This window comes from Pan paniscus, chromosome 1, assembly GCF_029289425.2.
Source record: "Pan paniscus chromosome 1, NHGRI_mPanPan1-v2.0_pri, whole genome shotgun sequence".
Classification (NCBI taxonomy): Eukaryota; Metazoa; Chordata; class Mammalia; order Primates; family Hominidae; genus Pan; species Pan paniscus.
Genome location: NC_073249.2, coordinates 169815442 through 169834630, shown reverse-complemented (window position 1 = coordinate 169834630; position 19189 = coordinate 169815442). Strand labels below are relative to the sequence as shown.

The 19189-nt window shown below is 40.7% G+C and overlaps 1 protein-coding gene across 9 annotated transcripts in view; it reads right to left on the bottom strand.

The window, feature by feature from the left end:
• Positions 1–3376: 3376 nt before the first annotated feature.
• The window catches only part of DAB1 (DAB adaptor protein 1), a 1250774-nt gene continuing 1234961 nt past the window's right edge, over positions 3377–19189 (bottom strand). For all 9 annotated transcript variants that reach the window (XM_063600986.1, XM_008977956.4, XM_008977957.4 and 6 more), the window contains one exon: positions 3377–6722. In XM_063600986.1, the coding sequence (XP_063457056.1) occupies positions 6678–6722 (45 nt within the window). In that variant the 3' untranslated portion in view covers positions 3377–6677. The remainder of the gene's footprint in view (positions 6723–19189) is intronic.

Genomic DNA, 19189 nt, shown 5'->3' with positions numbered 1-19189 from the left:
AGATTTGGTTACATACCCTGCTTCTCAGGTTTTGCTTAAGTTTAGCGCCCACCAGGAAGAAAGAAAACGATTATCTGCCTCCTTGACTTTTGCATCATTTGTCTTTCTTCTGATGAAAGTGGGACTAATCACTGAGTTAGGGTTTCCTTATTTTTAGTCTACACCATGTTGCTTTATCCTAAAAGGATAAACATGGGCTGTGTGATGGTTGACCACCTTTCTTCTTCCTTCTATGAAGGTCTGAAAGGGCACAAGACAGGTAAAAAGGAAACAGCTTTTCTTTAGTAACTAAGTTGCTAGATTTTTGATCTCATGGCCCTGAGCTACACGTGAATGACTTTGACCTGTAATCTGAAATAAGATAGACTTCAGAGTTCACCTCTCCCACCATTTCACTCCAAAGGTGAGGTAAGGTAGAGTTGCTAAAGGTACAGTATGAAGGGCATGTGGCATTTTACTGTTGACAGTATGCCAGCTCTAAGACCTGCTTCTTCCATCTCCAACCATTCCTGCTTGCTCCCCACTCCAAGCTGTGATCCCCCCGAGTGAGTGATAGAAGTGGCAAGAGGTTGTTCGGAAGATTAAAGACCCAAGTCACCAGAGGCTGCCATCTCGCAAGAATGTTTAGACATTTTTCCACTTGGCAGTCATTAATATTCTTCAGCAAAGAGTGAAAAGAAAGCCTGTTCAAAAAGCCTCCCTCTTCAGATCTCTGTACCTTGGAAGATAAAGTGAATGAAAGGGTTTTGTTATGAAATTAAATATTCATTGGATTGAGTTAGAGCTATTACTGTTCTTGAGAATAAAACTGGGTTTTTCCTTTGTTTTAAATAACTACGGTCATTTTATGTAAGAATCCATTTCTGTACTGAATTGATCAGGGTAACGCATGGTGTGATTTTTCTAATATAATAGACACAACAGGGAAATGAATACAGAAGGGCTCAAAGTATTTTATAGAGGGTATACGAGCAATTTGACATCGCAGAAAACCTGTCAGAAAGAAGCACCATGGAATAGAGGAAAGAGGCCCGGAATCCAACCCCGGGAACTGTGACAGCCTCTGGGTGAGATCTTTGGCTCTGTTAATTGATAGCTGTTGTGGAACACATCTGAGTTTCCGTTTCCTAACCTGTGACATGGAGAGCATATTCTTTTCCTCTTGGGGTTCGTGTAAAGATTTGGAAACAGTAGCTAGAAAATGAGTGGCACGGACAAAGCAGGAGCACAACGGTGGCAGTGATTATTCCCGTTTTCACATACATACCCAGACCGGTCACGAAATGGCTGGAAAGCCATTCACATCTGTTTACTTTCTCTCTCTTTTTAGTCTTCCAGGCACCATTGCTCACATTTCCCTTGAATTTAAACTTCTTTTAAAAGCTTTCAAAGCTTTGAAGGTTGATTTCAATGAAACCTGTTTTTATTCTAGGCGTTTTTCCGACTGTCATTCTGAGTAAAACAAAAAACATTTACTGTCAAAACAACAAGGGCTTACTCTCAAGCACAAAATGAAAGCAGATATGTCAGCCTGATTTATTTTGGCATCCATCTAGCAGTTAAATAGGACACCTTTTAATTTGTCACTTCTTTAAGATTCATCTAGGTTGGCAAAGTAAATCCCCAGTGCTTGGTTTCAGCTAAACTTCCAACGAGTTGGGTAAAACAGTTTATTCTTTATCACTCAGACACACAAGCTTTGAAAGGTGCCGGTTAAAGATGGAACTATGTATTTAGCAGTGTAAGGCAGTAACATCTAATGGATTTTAATTTTTACTTTGAATGGGAGGAACTTAGAAATTTAACTTATTTCCAAAGATCCACTAGCAGTCTGAGAAGAGACACAGAAGGTCAATGTTTTTCAAAAAACCTAGGTAGAACTATTTCAAACAGTGAATATCCAATTATTTTAAAATTAGACTCAAGTATGAGTAAAGAGACCCAATATTCAAATCTCAACTCTGCCATTTGCTGGCTGGGGAAGTTACTTAATTTACCTGAATCTCAGTTTCTTTATCTATAAATTGGGATAATATCTACCCCTTCCAGGTTGTTTAGAAAATTAGCTGAGGCAATGGACATAGAGCAGCTAGCACCTGCCTGGCACATACTAGCTGTTCAACATGTGCAAGTCACTGTTTTTATTAAGAAAAACTTCTGGCTTGCTGCGGTGGCTCTCGCCTGTAATTCTAGCACTTTGGAAGGCTGAGGCCTGTGGATCGCTTGATTTCCAGAATCTGAGACCAGCTTGAGCAGCACAGTGAAACCCCATCTCTACAAAAAAATACAAAAATTAGCCAGGCATGGTGGTGCGTGTCTGTAGTCCCAGCTATTTGGAGGGCTGAGGCGAGAGGATTGTTTGGGCCTAGGAGGCAGAGGTTGCAATGAACAAAGATCACACCACTGCACTCCAGCCTGGGCAACAGAGTAAAACCCTGTTTCAACCAAAACAAAACAAAAATGAAAACAAAAACTTCTGCAACATTTTCTAACAATTCAGTCCAGGATTTAGCATTTCTAACTGTATGGAAATTGTTTCTTCTATCTGCTCCAAATGTACTTTGCTAGAATCTAAGCCCATTTTCTCATTTTCTCAAAGTTAGCAATAACATCTGTTTAATACCTTCTTTGTAACAAGGCCAGATTGAGGGCTTGTGTTTATGCAGTCATTAACAAAACCATTCTTAAACAGTGGTGGTTTTTTGCATCTCAATGACCTAATTGTAATCTGGCTGATTATTTGATTTAGTTACAAAAGGAAATAAAAATCACACACACACACACACGCATACATAAATATGTACACAACACCCACATATATTCATTTTTTTCTGTTCTTCAATAGATACAATCCAGCTTCAGGCCTTTTTATTTTGGTGTGGATTTTGAGGGGAATGTAAAGAAAGATAAATGCTTCCTTCTTGAGTCCCTTAAAGCAGATGACCTTAAAATGAACGATGGGGAACTCTTTGACAGTCTAGATTAATCTCGGTTTTCCAATCAATAGTTTAATAGGTTTTTTTTGTTTTGTTTTAGGGGAAGACACAATCCACAGGGCTAGTCCCAGAGTCTTTCCCAGTTTTGAACGTCTCATGCTAAATGTGGTCCAAATACCACATCTACCCAGGGTTTGCTTTTTTTCTGACAACATCCTCCTTCCTGTCTGGGGCTGCTTTTCCAAGCATAGCAAGCACTTGAATTCAACTGAGGGCTGACAAATTGAGCTTACTCCCCAATAAAGCTTGTTCTTTTTAGCTCAGGGCCAGGGAAACACAGGCTGTCACTTGGTGAGATGGAATCTTAGGTAAAGCAATTTCCTCTTCCGATCCAAGCCTGAATATCCAGTGGAAACTTGTAGAATAAAGCCAGGCTAAAGTGTTGTTCTCAAACATGTTTATTTGTAACAGTTTTACATGGTGTGTTACAGAAATTAATGGAAAATTTCTAAAAATTTTGCTGTTCTGTTGAATGCATTGTACATAAAGTTAAAAATAATGTGTCCATATATGTTAACAAACTGTCATCTGAGGTAAAGTTAAAGTAGGTCTAGAAAGGTACTGCAACAGTCATTTTCTCTTTCTCATCTTTATTAAAAAAATATGTGTCAGAACGCAGAAATTGAAATGAACCAAACCCACAGAGTAAACATTTGTTTAAAAGAAGGTGCCCAGTACATTACATGATGGGGTTTCAGGAGACACTGGGATGAGTACGAGCTATCAAAAAAGTCTTGCGGCATGTAAAGATTGAAGAGCTATGGAGAATGGGGACAGAATGACAGGTGGTGTTTCCCTGGTTTCAAAATTTAAAGTGACAAATTTAGTGCTAGTGGAGGATGAGGAATTAACAGTTGTACACATGGATTTTCTATTGATCTAACCAGAACCGTGCAGACTCCCCATGGTCTTTTGGTATTGGCACCTCAGCTCTTGCTTGGAAATTTCACTGTACTCCTGGGACAGGATACGGTGGTTCCAGGCTCACCAAACAGTGCTTGGAAAAAAATTAGAATTCTGCCAATGAGAATATGGATGGCAGTTGAAAAACTTGACTTTATTTCCCCACTTTAATGCATCACTTGGGCATCTTCTTGAAGTTCAGAGCCAGTTACATTTTCAATCATGTTCAATGAAAGAGGACAATTCTCCTGGACTTTCACCTTCTGCTAGGAAATTAACTCCAGATGGTATACCTGAAACAGCAACATCAGCCAGAGTTCACTTTGAATGTGTCAGAAGCAACCCAAAGAATTGGTATAATGGTGTGATACTGCAAGACAAACTCAAGACAGCCATGTTGAGGGAGAAGATAGCACCACTTGTTTAGAATCAAATCATAGGCAACAAAGCAATTTAAGCAATTTTCCATGGGAACTGCCTATCTTATCAAATCCCCAGAAAACAAACTGGTCTCAAGCCAACTCTTATGGTCATTCCACCTTTCCCATCTTCCCGTTCATGTGAAAGGGTTACCTAATCATAAAATGTTTGCTCATTTCTCGAGAAACTCTGTGGACCAACAGGTGATAGCTACAGAGGGAGGTAAACAGCCCTTCTCACTTTTCTGGTTCTTCGGACCTTCCACATTAGGATGACATTGACATATATTCTTGAATAGACGTTTGGTCAGTTTATCTAACTGAAAAAAAAATTAGACTCCTGTGACCTGATAGTGTAAAATGTGGGCTTTAAGTGATAACCATTACCTTCATGTATCACTTTTCGCTTTGTGAACAAGTATACAATCATTTTTCAAATCAATCTCCCAAATCATTTTAGTTTCTATTGATATGAAGAATCAAATGCAGGCCTATTCAAATCAATTGTCTCAATGGAAATTCTACTTTTCAAATCTAAAAACCAAATAATAATAATTATCCTCAAATCCAATTAATCACATGAATCTTTAAAGTTTTCTTCTTAGTGTTAAAACACTTTCAACATACTGTAACTGCATAGGAACATCAGGAAAACACACTTGACCTGTATAACAATTCTCTGTAGGGCAAAAATATATAGATTCTTTATGAAAATCATGTGCTAAACATACGAACCAAACACTGCACTTTTTGTCTCATGAGTGTAAAAAAAGGAAGCTTAGCCTCTTCTGTTTCACGTACAAACAGTCCAGTGATTTATATTGGGGGTAGGTGGGAGTGGGGAGGTGGGAGAGTTTCAGAATCTGAATTCTTCAGAATGTGAATTGTCTTTTTCTTGTGTTGCACGTAGGGTGGGACTCTCGTGGAAAGGCTAGATGATGGAGTCACGTGCTCCCTTCCCGTTCACTAGCTGCTGATTGGCCAACTGCTCCTGCCAGCTGTCCCTGCACTCCAGCTTCCTACCATATGCTCCAGAATAACATCTGGAAAGTGAGCCCCATCCATCAAGTTTGTCACACCTTGCACTCAATCTGCTACCTTCTCTACAGTGTAATGGCATTATTAAAAAGCATTTTCATTAACATTTATATTTACAAAAAAAAGACAATTTTTTTTCATTAGAACTCCTTAAAGCCATTTCCCTTAAATATTTAAAGAGTTTAATGGTAAGGTTTTTTTTTCAAGTTATAAAATAAAAATCCCATTTGAATTTTCTGATGTACAAAAAGAGATAGAGATGAACCATTTGGACCACAGAATCCGTTTGTTATTCTGAATATTTATGCCACCATTGTTCCATTAGAAAGTTGGTTTTTAAGATCCAAAACCACATTACCAGAATTGTACCAGAATTATTTGGCAAATGACTTTTCTTTGAAAATGGCACGTGGAGAAGACACTTGTCTGCATAGCATCACAGCAGCAAGATATCGGAAAAATAAAAAATATCATTTTATTGTACTTAGAGTTTAGAGCTTCTTAAGAAATCAGATGCATTTTTCCTCTTTCTCATCAATGGGATCTGATGTCTTTTCCTACTCACAGAATGAAGGTTCAAACTGAAAGCTGTCTTTCTTCACCAGGATGCAGAATAGCTAAAGGACTGTTTTGGCAACATTCGTGATCATAATGAATAATCAACCACTTATTTGTCTTGTAATTTCAAGTTAATTCATTTCACTGAGGCTTTTTTTCTCCCCAGTTAGATTTCTTCACCCATATCTAAAAAAAGTCAAAAGCAATACAAAAATTTGTACACCTATTAATTTTCAAACATGACAAAAAAAGGAAAGGGGGGAAAATGGCAGACCAGGCCCCATGGAGTGACAAAAAACACATCATCCTATGTGAAAAGGCATATGGATGATGATATTGTGGTCACAGAAGACCCTTTGCTTTTGCTTAAAGAAGTCAGTTCCAACCCTGTTGTAATCCTCTGATGCCTGTCACTCCAAATTTGGTGTCTCAACAGTGGTCAACAGGTAGAGAAATAAAAAGGGAATTAATAATTTTGCACACTGAGTCATCTTAAACCCAGCTATGAGGGCTCAAATATTTGTTGGGTAAGCATTTGCTTGATTTCTGATTTAATGTTGGGTGGATCTTTCTATACTTTTTTGTGTGTGCTGCCATAGATATCTGCCATTGGTTGCCAAAAATGCTTAGTTCCCTCTTCTGAGCGAGTTCCATTGGGCAATCATGAATTTCTTGTGGGATGAGGTGAAAGAATACAAGAGAGCCTGTCGTGATGCTGATGTCCATGCCAGTCTTGAGCACCCACCACGAGCTCGCATCGACGCTATTTCTTAGGTCTGTTGATCTGCGCATACAGAGGCTCTGGCTCCTGTGGATAAAGGAACAAAGTGAGGCCTGCTCTTTCCACTTGCATGGATTTTCTGAGACAGCTTTGGGAAAAGGGGTTTAGGATTAAAACAGAAAAGTGACAGTTTATGATGGATGACCTTAGGTTATTTTTGGAGTATTTGATCAGGGTGCATAACATTTTGGCAACATTTTTATTATCCAAAATAGCTATGCACTCAGTTCTGTCTTTCGTTTTCAAGTTGGAACTGATTGCCCTGTTAGGGAAGTAGCATGGTATAGTAGGGAGAGTTAGAAAAGCTGTGTCATGTGGACAAGATACTTATCCTGAGTCTTGGTTTCTCCAACCACAAAATGGGAATAGTACTGTTTATCCTACGGGGTTCTTGAGGGAATTAGAGATTACACATATAAAGTATCTAGCACAATGCTTGCTAGCAATACATCTTCAGAAATTGCTAACAATTACCATGAGACAAGTGGACATTTTTCCAACACAGTTTCATAAATGTCCACTTGAGAACCCTGAAATTCTATTTCAAATTGCTCTTCTACAAATAGTGATGCCTGGGTGCACTGTTGAGCCAGAGAAACAGCAAGTGTGTCTTTGTCTCTTAATCACAAACTTCTGGACTTGTTTCCATTCAGTCTGAGCCCTCCGCTTTGGCCAGTCATTTGCCTGCACCCAGGGGGCTGTCCTGAAACACATACAGGGATTTTCAACCAGCATGTAATGCAGCAAACCTGCAATCCACACCTAGATAGGAAACAGCGTTCGGCCCTATTTAAACCCCGTCAGACTTCAGCTGATGTTGAGATGGCTCATTGTGCATTGGCCAAGCAGATTTGATGGATACTGTGGTTTTAAGCATGCACAGGACCTTCTGTTAAAATTGACCTTTATGCTGTCACTCTTGGAGGTCTGTGCCAGAATTAAAAGGGCACAATGAAATCCTAATTTTACCATATTTGATATATTAGCTTGTCCCCTGCCTTGTCATATAGGTTCTTATTATTTGCTTATTTTCTTGAAACTTCAAAATGAATTGGCATTCTGGGAGCCCCTACCACGTGTCTGGCACCATGCTAGGTATTTTCAAGTACATTGTCTTTTTATCTCATCACAACAGCCTTGTAAGGCAGATGCTTTATCTCTTTTGCAAGGGTGAAATTAAGCACAGAGAAGTTAAATAATTTGCCCATGGTCACACAGCTAGTAAGTCTAGAGACATGAGAACTGAAAACAGGGTCCAGGGGCCAGTGCTTTTTCTAATCTTTTACAACAGTGACCATGAGGAGGGAGAGACAGAGAGAGAGAGACCCCAATCTTTCCATCCATTGGTGCTTCAGAGTTTACAAAGCACCTCATGTCTTATTTATCTGCCTTATAGTCCTGAGGGTGGCTTTTATTTTTTGAGTCCTCCCTTTGCAGATAAAAACTGAAGTTCTGAAAGGTTTGTGATCTCAAGGTCATTGTGCTGTCTCTTGTGTGTAGCATATCATATTGCTTGCTTTCTACTGTAAAGTGGAATGGCCTAGAAGATAAGGTTGTACTGGCCCATCATTGTACAGATGAGGAATCTGAAGTCCTGTGAAGACAGCTTTTGTTTCTTCAGAGTCACAGGGTTACTTAGTATCCATGCCAAGAGTAGACCCCAAGACTCCTGCCATCAGATCCAATTTCTGGTTCCTCTAGAACTTGTTATGTTTGTATTCTTCCAGTGGGAAGGAACTTCTTTCCTTGGAGGCACCCTATTATGCAGTGTAACAAAGTGCCAACTTGTCCCTCCATGCCTTCTGCCCGTAGACTTTCTACTGCCCTTGGAAATGTAAATAAGTACAATCCTTCGTCCAAATGTCTGATGACAGAAAAGTACGGAAGCCCATTCTTCCATGTCCTACTTCTAGGTTACCACTTGCCAGTTCCTTCTGCCTTTTTTTTTTTTTTTGAGATGGAGTCTCACTCTGTCGCCCAGGCTAGAGTGCAGTGGCGCGCTGTTGGCTCACTGCAAGCTTGGCCTCCCAGGTTCACACCATTCTCCTGCCTCAGCCTCCCGTGTAGCTGGGACTACAGGTGCCCACCACCACGCCCGGCTAATTTTTTATATTTTTTAGTACAGACAGGGTTTCACTGTGTCAGCCAGGATGGTCTCAATTTCCTGACCTTGTGATCCGCCCACCTCGGCCTCCCAAAGTGCTGAGATTACAGGTGTGAGCCACCGCGCCAGGCCTCCTTCTGCCATTTTACAAATATGAACCTAGCACAGTAGGTCCTCAATGAGAGTCTGTTGAATTACTGAATGACTATAATGCTGTTTCTAGTTTCCTCACAGTTCTGATCCCTTTGTCCTAAATACACTCCAATTTGGCTTTATTCTCTCAAAATCAAATGTAGCAAAATCTATAGTAAGATTATGATTTATTAAACACCAAATCTATTCCTTTCCAGTTTCTTGAACTATTTCAAATACATGTTGTAAGGCTAAACATGTAACTTTATTGTGTGTTTGTGTTCTACAAGTGCAGTAGGTGGAGTCAAAAATAGTTAAGTACAACTACTGGGGAAAAATATTTCCTTTTGCCTGTGCTGGGCTTCAAGCACGCATATTAATGTTTCCTGGATAGATGTTCTCAGCCCATTCTTCTTTTTGGATGCCCCAAGAAGTCAGGCTGCCTTGATCTCACCCTACAATTTGCTCTATTCTAATTTTGGAAACTAATGTATCCAACTGAAAATGACACCTAAAAACAGAAGAAGACAGCAGGCTCAGACAGGGTAATTAATGCCACACTGCATTAACTTTCTGCAGCTGAGATAAATATTCACACATCTCCTACTTGCCCGAATTTAGCTTCAAATACCCATCACAACAGCAGTAACGACTGCAGTCAACTCTCAATTATCCCCACTAATGAAGGGGAGCAGTGGTGTGGAAAACCCCCAGCAGCAGATAATCCCAAAGTCTGACACTGTGATGCATTATATGTTTTGGCAATAGCTCTACCTTCCTTATTACGGAATCTTAGACTGTCAGAGTTAGAGGGGAGCTAAAGAATCATTGGATTCAGAAATTTCCAACCTGGCCTCTGTCGAGGTCATAACGGGGTCTTTGAGCTATTTTCAAAATTCCAAAAGTCTAAATGGAATCGCACATTAACATAACATGCTGTTGATGTTTTTGTTTGTTTGTTTGTTTTCTTTTGGCAGATTTGTCCACGTCTCTGCCCTGCTTCAAATCCTTCAGAGGCTCCCCATCACCCACAGGGTAGGTCAAAGCACCTTCGCCAGGCACACAAGGCCCATTAGTCTCTTAGTCCATTAGAGCTAATAAATACCCCTTCTAGACCATGAATCAAAACTCTACCTTCAGGTCACGTAAATCATGTTAAAAAATCTTTCTTTATGCCTCTCCAGGATGATCTTTCTGAAATGGATTTGGCCATGCCAGTCTCCTGCCTGAAACAGCCCTCCTGGCTCCTTGTCACTCAAAGGAAAAGGCAAACTCCTCAAGACTGCACATAACGCCCACCTTCCCAACCAGCCTCTCCTACTGCCACTCTCTCCTACACCCTACCTTCCAAACCCTACTTGGGGTTCACCCTCACATGCTGGAGTCTTCCCATCTCTGAGACTTCATTCAGGCAATTCCTTCTGGCTTCGGAGCCTTCTTTGTTCCTAAAGTTCATACTTTAAGACCTAGCTGAAATATCAAGGCTTCCTGGACTCTGCAGGTGACACGAGCCACTGTGCTCCTGGATGCTTCAGAACCTGTGCAGATCTCTGTCTTCACTCCTACTATGGCATCTCCTAGCATGTTCTACACTGAGCTCCACTGGGCCTTGCATGTCAGTATCCCGAATTCTGAATGAAGCTTGGAACATGGGAGGTGCATCCACTAACAACATGAAGAATGAAGACATGTGTGAGTAAATGAACAGTTCTCTTCTTAGTGGAAGTTGGCAAATAGTTGTGAACTTTAATATGATTCTGACATATTAATATCTTTATTTTTAGATAACAGAGTAGATGGAAACCATATAGTAAAATCTAAAGCAAAATCCACCCTCTAACCTTTCTGTAAGTGAAACACCCAATTTTCTCGAAGGTGCAGTAAAAGCACAGGAGACTAAGTCATGCAGGCCTAGCTTAGTGTTCTCCAGCCAATGATCTGCTGCAAAGACCACCAGGGACACATCTGTAGTTGAACATGTTGGGTTATTCCTCACCGCAGAGGGAGGAGCAATGAGGCATCTCTGAAAGAGGGTGTTAGAAAGAATGTATCATAAGATTTGGGCTTAAGGTAAGTAATTTTGGGGATGGTCAACAAAGTGGGGTTTTTCTCTGAATTGGATGCTGTCATAATGTGGGGGTAATTCTGTGATTATCCCAACAATACTTATCTGGAAGGCAAGAAGAACAGAGCAAGGCTGAAACCAGGCTAGAGAAATGTTTGATCAGTTTTCCAATTTTGACAATGTTCATGTTTTGCCTGTGTTCAGCCATGATGACCTGGTGGTCTTGATTTTGTCTTGACCTATCATGGTCACTGAGTGGCCTTGCCTTATGCTGATGGTATGTGAAATGTTGATGTTCAACAGGAGAATGCCAGCACCTTGCTGTGGGGGTGGGCCTGCACCTGACTGTCAGAGGCTGCTGTTCTTTTTCTTACCATCACACATTTAGCAGCCCTAGGATTCTGTGCAGGGTACTTAACATCTTTGGGTGCCAGTTTCCTCATCTGTAAAATGAGGCTAGAAATACCCTCTGTGAAGGAGAAAACATGTTGATTGTCTAGCACAGAGTCTGAAACATAGGAGATACTCCAAAAAACATTAGGTCCCTTATGTCTGGGAGTGTGGCTTTATCCTCCCTTTATAGACAATGGTTTCAGGCCTAATAATCACCTGTGGGTTTCTTTTCAAATGACCTCTCCTTCATAGCACATAGGTGCAATTGCAGATGAGCTCTCAGTTATTAATAAAAGAATGGTGCTGGACCAGCCTAGAAAAATTGTGCAGAATGAATGTGGAGTTAATGCAAACAACCTGGCTGCAGGGCCCTGTGGATAACAGAAACTTCCACCGTTTGCAGACTGCTCCACATGTCCTTTAACTATCTATGAATTATGTGCTTGACTACAGCAGCCAAGTGGACTCACAGAACTGGAGTAATAATGGTATATCTCTACAGAAACTTTTACAGTTTATATATGGTCTTTCCAATGTCACATAGTCTTACTTGAGCTACACACCAGGACTGTGCCTTTAGAGCTCCTGTCTTCATTTTACAGCAAAGAAGCCTGGGCTCCCTGCAGTTGGGTGATCTGTGCAGTTACTCAGCCAGCACACAGCAGAGCTGGGACATACTGCTTTTTTTTTCAAATCTTTTTTAGATTTTTATTTGTGGTGAAACATAAACAACATAACCTTTGCCATTTTAACCACGTTTAAGTGTACAATTCAGCAGCATTAATTACATTCACAATGTTGTGCAACCATCAGCATCATTTCCAAAACTCTTTCATCACCCCAAACAGAAACTCTGTACCCATTAAGCAATTAACTCCCCATTCATTCCCCAAATCCCCAGCCCTAGTCTAATCTACTTTCCATCTCCATGATTTTACCTAGTCTTGTTTTTAAATCAATTTCAGTGAGGTATAATTTACATACAATGAAATGTACCCATTTTAAATGTACAGTTTAATGAACTTGACAAATATATACACCCATGTCAGCTATAGAGCATTTCTTCACCCTAAAGACTTCTCTTGTGCCTTCTCAGTCAACTCCCTATCTCAGTGCCAGCTCTGATCTGCTTTTGATTGCTATAGACTAGGTTTGTTTTTTCTAGAGTTTCATGTAAACATACTCAGGTCTTTTTAAGCCTACTATCCTCTCCACTACCATGTGTTCCCTCTCATAGAAGGTTGAAGCTGGAAGGGCCCTCACACCCACAGCTCCTTTTCCGCATGCAGAAACTGAAGCCCCAGACACAAGGGGTACTTTCCCAAAGCCATACAGGAGACAGTGGAGAGCCAGGGAGCAGCCCAGGGTTCAGACTCCCATTTCTGTGCTGATTTCCTTGCTTTCTTCTCCCAGCCCCAGCTCTTTGGCATGAAGTATAAGGGCAAATGGTTTCCTATGTCACATTATAACAAGACGCTCTTGGAAGCTACCTAAATTGTGCTGATTACTTTCTGCCCATTTAATATTTCTTGTATTTGTTTTTGGAAAGATTGACTACCTTTGACAAAAGTATGTCAAAAGCAATACATCTTACTAGTGGAGCGAAGACACTGCATGCTGACAAAGGTGATCTCAGATGTGAGGTCGATGGTGCGCCATGCAATCAGCTTGCTGAGTGAGCCTACTTATGCCCCATCCTGGGGGCCTAGGGTAAGAAAAGTGCCAAGCGAAGCTGAGGATCAGACTAAAGCTGGATGGTGAGTCAAAGCTTGAGTCCCTCAGCATTACCCTGCCCAGGCAGCAACTTCAGCCTCATGGTCTTTTAGCCCTAAAACTTAGGACTAGCTCAGTGGGAGTTTTACATTCCTTGGCTTGACAAATGAAAAAGGTATTGGTAGTCAGAGGGGAAAAAGGCTAAAATAACTCAAAGTTCTATCTGAATCCATGTGGAGGGTCAGGAAAAATGCATGGGTTTGGGGAGCCAGAAAGACCCCAGAAATCCTCCTAACTTCCTATATGAACTTAGGCGAGCATCTCACCTATCTGGACCCCAGTTCCTTCATTTGTAAAGTGGAGTGAATAACATCTAAGACCCCAGAAATCCTCCTAACTTCCGATATGAACTTAGGCGAGCATCTCACCTATCTGGACCCCAGTTCCTTCATTTGTAAAGTGGAGGGAATAACATCTACCTCATGGGACTGTGACAAGTTACAAGTGAGCTCGTATAACATGAAGTATCTTAAATGCTGGCAGCCTTCTTTTTCTTTATATTCAAACAAAAGGAAAAACAAAGCTTTCTGGCCACTTTGAGTCTGAAAGTCTGGCTGTTAGGGTAGAAAAGTCTTCTAAACACCGAATGGATTTGATGATAATCCCTTAGGGATTGACACTGCCGAATGCCCTTGTTCCTGGGGTCTTGGGTGCTGAAATCTGCATGGTGCATACAGAGATGCACCACCTGAGTTTCGAGGCAACTGTGCATGTTCTGAAGAACATTCTATTTCCCTGTCAATAATAACAACAATGATGGGCATCAATGATCTGTTTTGCACATGTACATCATCTTTTTTGGCCTTGTTATATAACAGATGATGACGCTGAAGTTGCTGACACTAATTATCTACCATAAGCAGGAAGGCCTTTTCTGAGTAAGCTCCTGGTTACTGGGAGCAGGTTGCATCTAGGACTGATAGTCTCTGGGGATACTAATGAAGTCAGCGTATTTTAGGGATTTCTGTCTTCTCCTGTGTTAGACGGGAATAGAGACAGCCTGAGGGAGAGATGCTGCTGGAAGATCTTATTTGGGGATTGGTTCCATGCTGTAGCTGGGTGACTTTGGGCAAGTTAGATGGTCTTAAAATGTCAGAGCTGAAAGGACCTGTGGGAACTGTTTTACAGAAAAGGAAACCAAAGGTCAGAAATGAAACCATCTGCCTCATATCACACATCTAAATTGATGTGATGCTATTAAAACCCAGGTGTCCTTCCTGATTCTGTTTGAGTGCGTTTGAATTACTTAATCTGGGTCTAGATTCAAATCCTGGTGCTATTACATGTGAATCTCAGGATTTTAGCAAGTTGTTAAACTCTCTACCTTGTCTGTAATATTTGTGAAATGGGAATAATAAAAATACCTGAGTGTTCCTGTGAGGATTAAATTAGGTGATGCTAGTAATTTTAAAATATATCTTATTATTATTAGTAAGTGAAAGGCATCATGATTACCTTCCGCAGTGGTTCTAGAAACAGTGAGCCTGATCTAATTCTGTTAGCCAATTCTGGCAGCTGCCTATGTTTGTAAATAAAGTCTTATTAGAACACAGCTACATTCATTCATTTATGCATCATCTTTTGCTGCTTTCCTGTGACAATGGTAGAGTAGCTGTAATAGAGACAGTATGGCCCACAAGGCACACATATTTACAGAGAGTTTGGCAACTTCTGGTTAGATGATCTGTGTATTCTACTTGCACTCACTACTCCAATGGCTGAAACCCATATGGAAATCTCCATGTCTAGCCTTGATTTCTCTTTTGATCTCCAGAGGTTGTATCCAGCAGCCTGCTGGCCTCTCTACTTGGAAGTCTCATGGGCACCTTGAGTTCAGTTGGTCCCAAAGTAAACTTGTCTTCTTTCTGCTCAAACATGCTGCTTGTGTTCCTTAGCACAGTGATTGGCACCATGTAGATCCCCATGCCAGGAACCTGGGTGTCATCCTACCTTATGTCCTCTTCCTCACCTCCCATGTCTCTTCGGTCTTAACCTTCCGTTGATTTCAGCTTTTAAACATCTCTTGGCACTATGCCTGGGGTCCTGGCTGACACTGCCCTTAGCCAGACCCTGGTCATCTTCTGCCTGATCCAGTGCCATCACTTTCCAGCTACAGGACCTCGACAGGGAGTCTCTTCATAAAGGTCCAAGGAAGTGGGACACTGTGCCCTCCAAAAACTTAGGTTGGACTTGTCATTGAGTTCTGTGTCCATAAAATAGGTCATTTTCTGTTGTTTTGTGGTTCTTTATATTAAGGGTCTGTTGTTTGGTTGTATTTAAAAAGAGAATGGTAATAGTAATCCCAAATACACGTACTTTACTTTCAAAGCTTATAAAACACTTTCATGTTTATGATATTATTTGATTCTTGGACAGCTTGGGGAGAGAGCTATTGCAATTATCTGTATTTATCCATATGAAAGGATATATGCTTACCTAAGGTGACTTGCTTTGGAAGTAGAAATCAGACCTAAGGCCCCTGACTCTGTGTTTTGTTTCTTCCTTTCTTTCCTTTTCTTCCCTTCCCTTCCTTCCTCCTTTTTTCTCTCTCTCTCTTCCTCTCTCACTCTCTTAAGATTCTTCTTCCCAAAGCATCTGAGGTTTCAGCTTTCTTTTCCCTTGAACACTAGAAATCCATCAGGTAATACGTTATATGTCTTGCATTCCCACCACGAAGATCGGTATTAAAAAATGACAGCAACTTATTATTTATGGCAATATCTATTGTTACTAAGGGAGGCAGACCAAACAATTCCCCATTGTTACAGATGCTACTCTGACTTGACAGCTGGGAAAGTCTGATAGGCAGTTTATTTACTTAGCCATTTAACCAAATAAATGTTTTCATTTTTATTTCATCTCCTCAAAAGCTAACATTTCGCCCTTAAAATTGCTCCAGCAACACATCAGTGAAGTATAAATTACCTGCCATTCCCATACCAGTCATTATAATATTATTTTGGTTCTTTTTTGCCCTTGTTGACCCAGTCTTTCAAAGACACGTGATTCTCCCAGATGGGAGGGTAGGGGAAAAAAAGTGAAGTAATTGAAGATATTTTCCTTTATTGCTAAAACAGAACTGCTGTTTGAGATTGGCCCTGAAGCTTCCACCTGCGGGGATTGAGTCCGTCTATTTCCTCTTACTATGGTGTGATATGGCTTTAGCTTATCAACAGATGTCATCCCTACTTACTCAGAACTGTGCAGGTATTTCTAATAAAAAACAGCTGGTGATAATGGTTGCAAGGGTGATAAGAGAGACAGGACTCTTGCTTTCCAACCGTATGAAAGCAGAGGGGAAAAAAATAAAGCCATGAACATAACTTTCCCTGCATGGTCTCTCTTCTCCAAATGTTTGGAAAGGCACTAAGAAATTGCAGTCAGTAAATTTTCAGTTGGGTGGATGGGGGAATGGGATGGAGATGGAAAGATTAAATGTGTCTTGTGCTGCTATTGATGGAGGGACCCAGAATGGCTCTCCCAGACGTCCCCCATGTGTGTCATAGTGGCTATGTCTGCAAAGCTGGCATCTGCCCCTTGGCACTTGAATCTTGATAACTGTGAAGTGGCCAGGCTAAGCTTTCAAAGGGAGAAAATTACTTCACTGAAGATTACAGTCCAGCCCTCCTCTGGAGCTGGGAGGTACTTATTTTGACTTGCATGTGATTCTAAGACAGCCCATTTTTTGGCAGTGAGCTGTGTGAGGCGCAAACCAGGGCCATTCTGATTTGACTATGCGGTGGGGCAAGCCAGAGAGCTAAGCAGCAGGCTTTTTTCTTTTTTTCCCTTCCAAAGCTGTTGTGACACATATTGAAAATTAATTATCTGAAGACAAAGTACAAAGCAAAACTTCCCAACCATATGGCCTTATACATAAAAGCTAAATGTATAAAATCCAAGAGAGTGGGGAGCGTGCATTAATTGGATATATGTGATGATGATAATGATGATGGTGATGGTGATGATGAGGGTAGCTAGCATCTATTAGGTGCTTTCTATGTGCTATACACAGTGCTAAGAGCTTCACATATATCACTTTATTTAGTTCACATAATAACCCTATGAGGTGGACACTATTTTTATCCTTATTTTTCAAATGAAGAAAACAAGATAGAGAATAATTATAAAATCTCAGCAGTGTCACATAGCCAGGAAGTGGTGGAGACAGATGCTGAACTCAAACAATGTTGTTCCAGAACCTAGATATTTTTTTAAGCCAAATTTTAAGCTGATTACTCAGTGTCTGTCTCTGTGCTAGATACTCAACATAAACTATCTCAGTTACCATTATGGAGAATATAAGCCCCTTCTAGCAGATGAAGAAACCAAGACTCAAATTTTGGTTCTTGCCCAAGATTTCCCACTATTAAGTAGCTGAGTTAGGATTTAAACTCAAGTCCAAATCCTGAGTTCTTCCCACACTACTATGCTATGTCCATTTACAGCTCAGCTGTGGCTTGGGGTACTGGACAGAGCATTAAATGTGGAACAGACCAAAGCCCCATGAAACAGTTTGGCTTGTAGGATTGTCTCAAGCTGAACAGGTTCATAAAGATGAGGGTTTAATACATTGATCTGCAAATGGTGTAAGTCATCTGTGTTTTCTAGAAGAACTTCAATTTTAGGATGATGTTTGCTGTTATCCTGATGAATGGCTCTTGTCACCTCTAGTTCATTCATCAAATTTTTTAAGGCAAGGTTGAGCACGTGAAATACAACTTAGGCAGGGGGTAAAATACCTCATGAGGAATCATCCCAAGGAGTCTGCCTATAGTCCCCAACTTTTCTTTTTCCTGAAACATTGACTTTGCTTTCAATATATCAACTCCTGAAGTAGCTTTGCAAGAGTGAACTTCTAAGCGAATCATAGGTGGTTTTGCATGGCATGACATATTATTATGTGCTATTGCACTGATACAAAATGTGGCAACCTACACTACACAGTGTGTTAGGTTCTTTAATAAAAATACCTGTTAACAAAATACACTTTCAAAATACCATATAAGCTTTCAGTAACTGTCTAACTTACGTGTGGACTAAGACTAATTCTGAGGTAGCCTCAGAATCCATTTATGAGTGGAGAAAACCGTTTACCATTTTAATGGTTTTGACCATACTGTTCAGAACTTTAAAAAGGAGCCCTTTGGGAATGGCCTTGCAGTCCTGTGTGTTTATAGAAAACTAAGAAAGTATCTGAAAATTGAACACATTTGTCAAGAAGTGACCTTAGAAATCATGTCTGGGTAACAAGGTGTACTTCTGTCTCCTAAGAAGGTTTGCTTCATCAGCTCCTCTTTCTTTCGATCAAATCAGATGTATTGAAATTCAAGTGCCAAAAGCCACTTCTAGTAAATGTAAGTACATCTCTCTCAAAGTAGCTGCTGATGGAATCTGAAGTGATTTGGTGGCAATCCACATGCTGCAGCACAGGTGCAAATAGCACAGCCTTAGAAGTGAGTGCTACACATCTCTGGGCTTTGAATTTCACATCAGAAAGGGTGCAGGGTGCAGGGTCCTTTCTGGCTAGACGAAAAGGGCTGCCTCTGATCTTACATCTTGATCAATCTTATTTCAAGCACTGCTTATTTTTGCTTCTTAGTCTGGCTTCTCTGTGTGTTTGATTGGTGACCTCTTTAGATCTGCAGAGTGTAGGCAAATGCAGTGACATTTTGCTTAAAAGATTAAAGCATCTGGACCATGGCTCACTGAGAAATTATCAGGGTGGGCAGAATGTGTCCATCTCAAAATGTTGATGCTTCCAGAAACTAAATGCATGCTAAGTAGCATGGACCATGCCTCATTCTATCACCACCAACCACGCAGAACATATTATTAATAAAATAATATGATCAGTTCCCACTTCTCACCCCTACCCCTACCTCCCAGGGTATGTCAAAGGTCATGCATCCATGAGAAAAGGCAAAGTAGAATGTAGACACCAGGCAAAGGGACATGGTGCAGACACTGGTAATATAGCTCAGGCAAGAAGAAATAGTGCAAACATCAGGAATACAGTTCAGGGAAGGA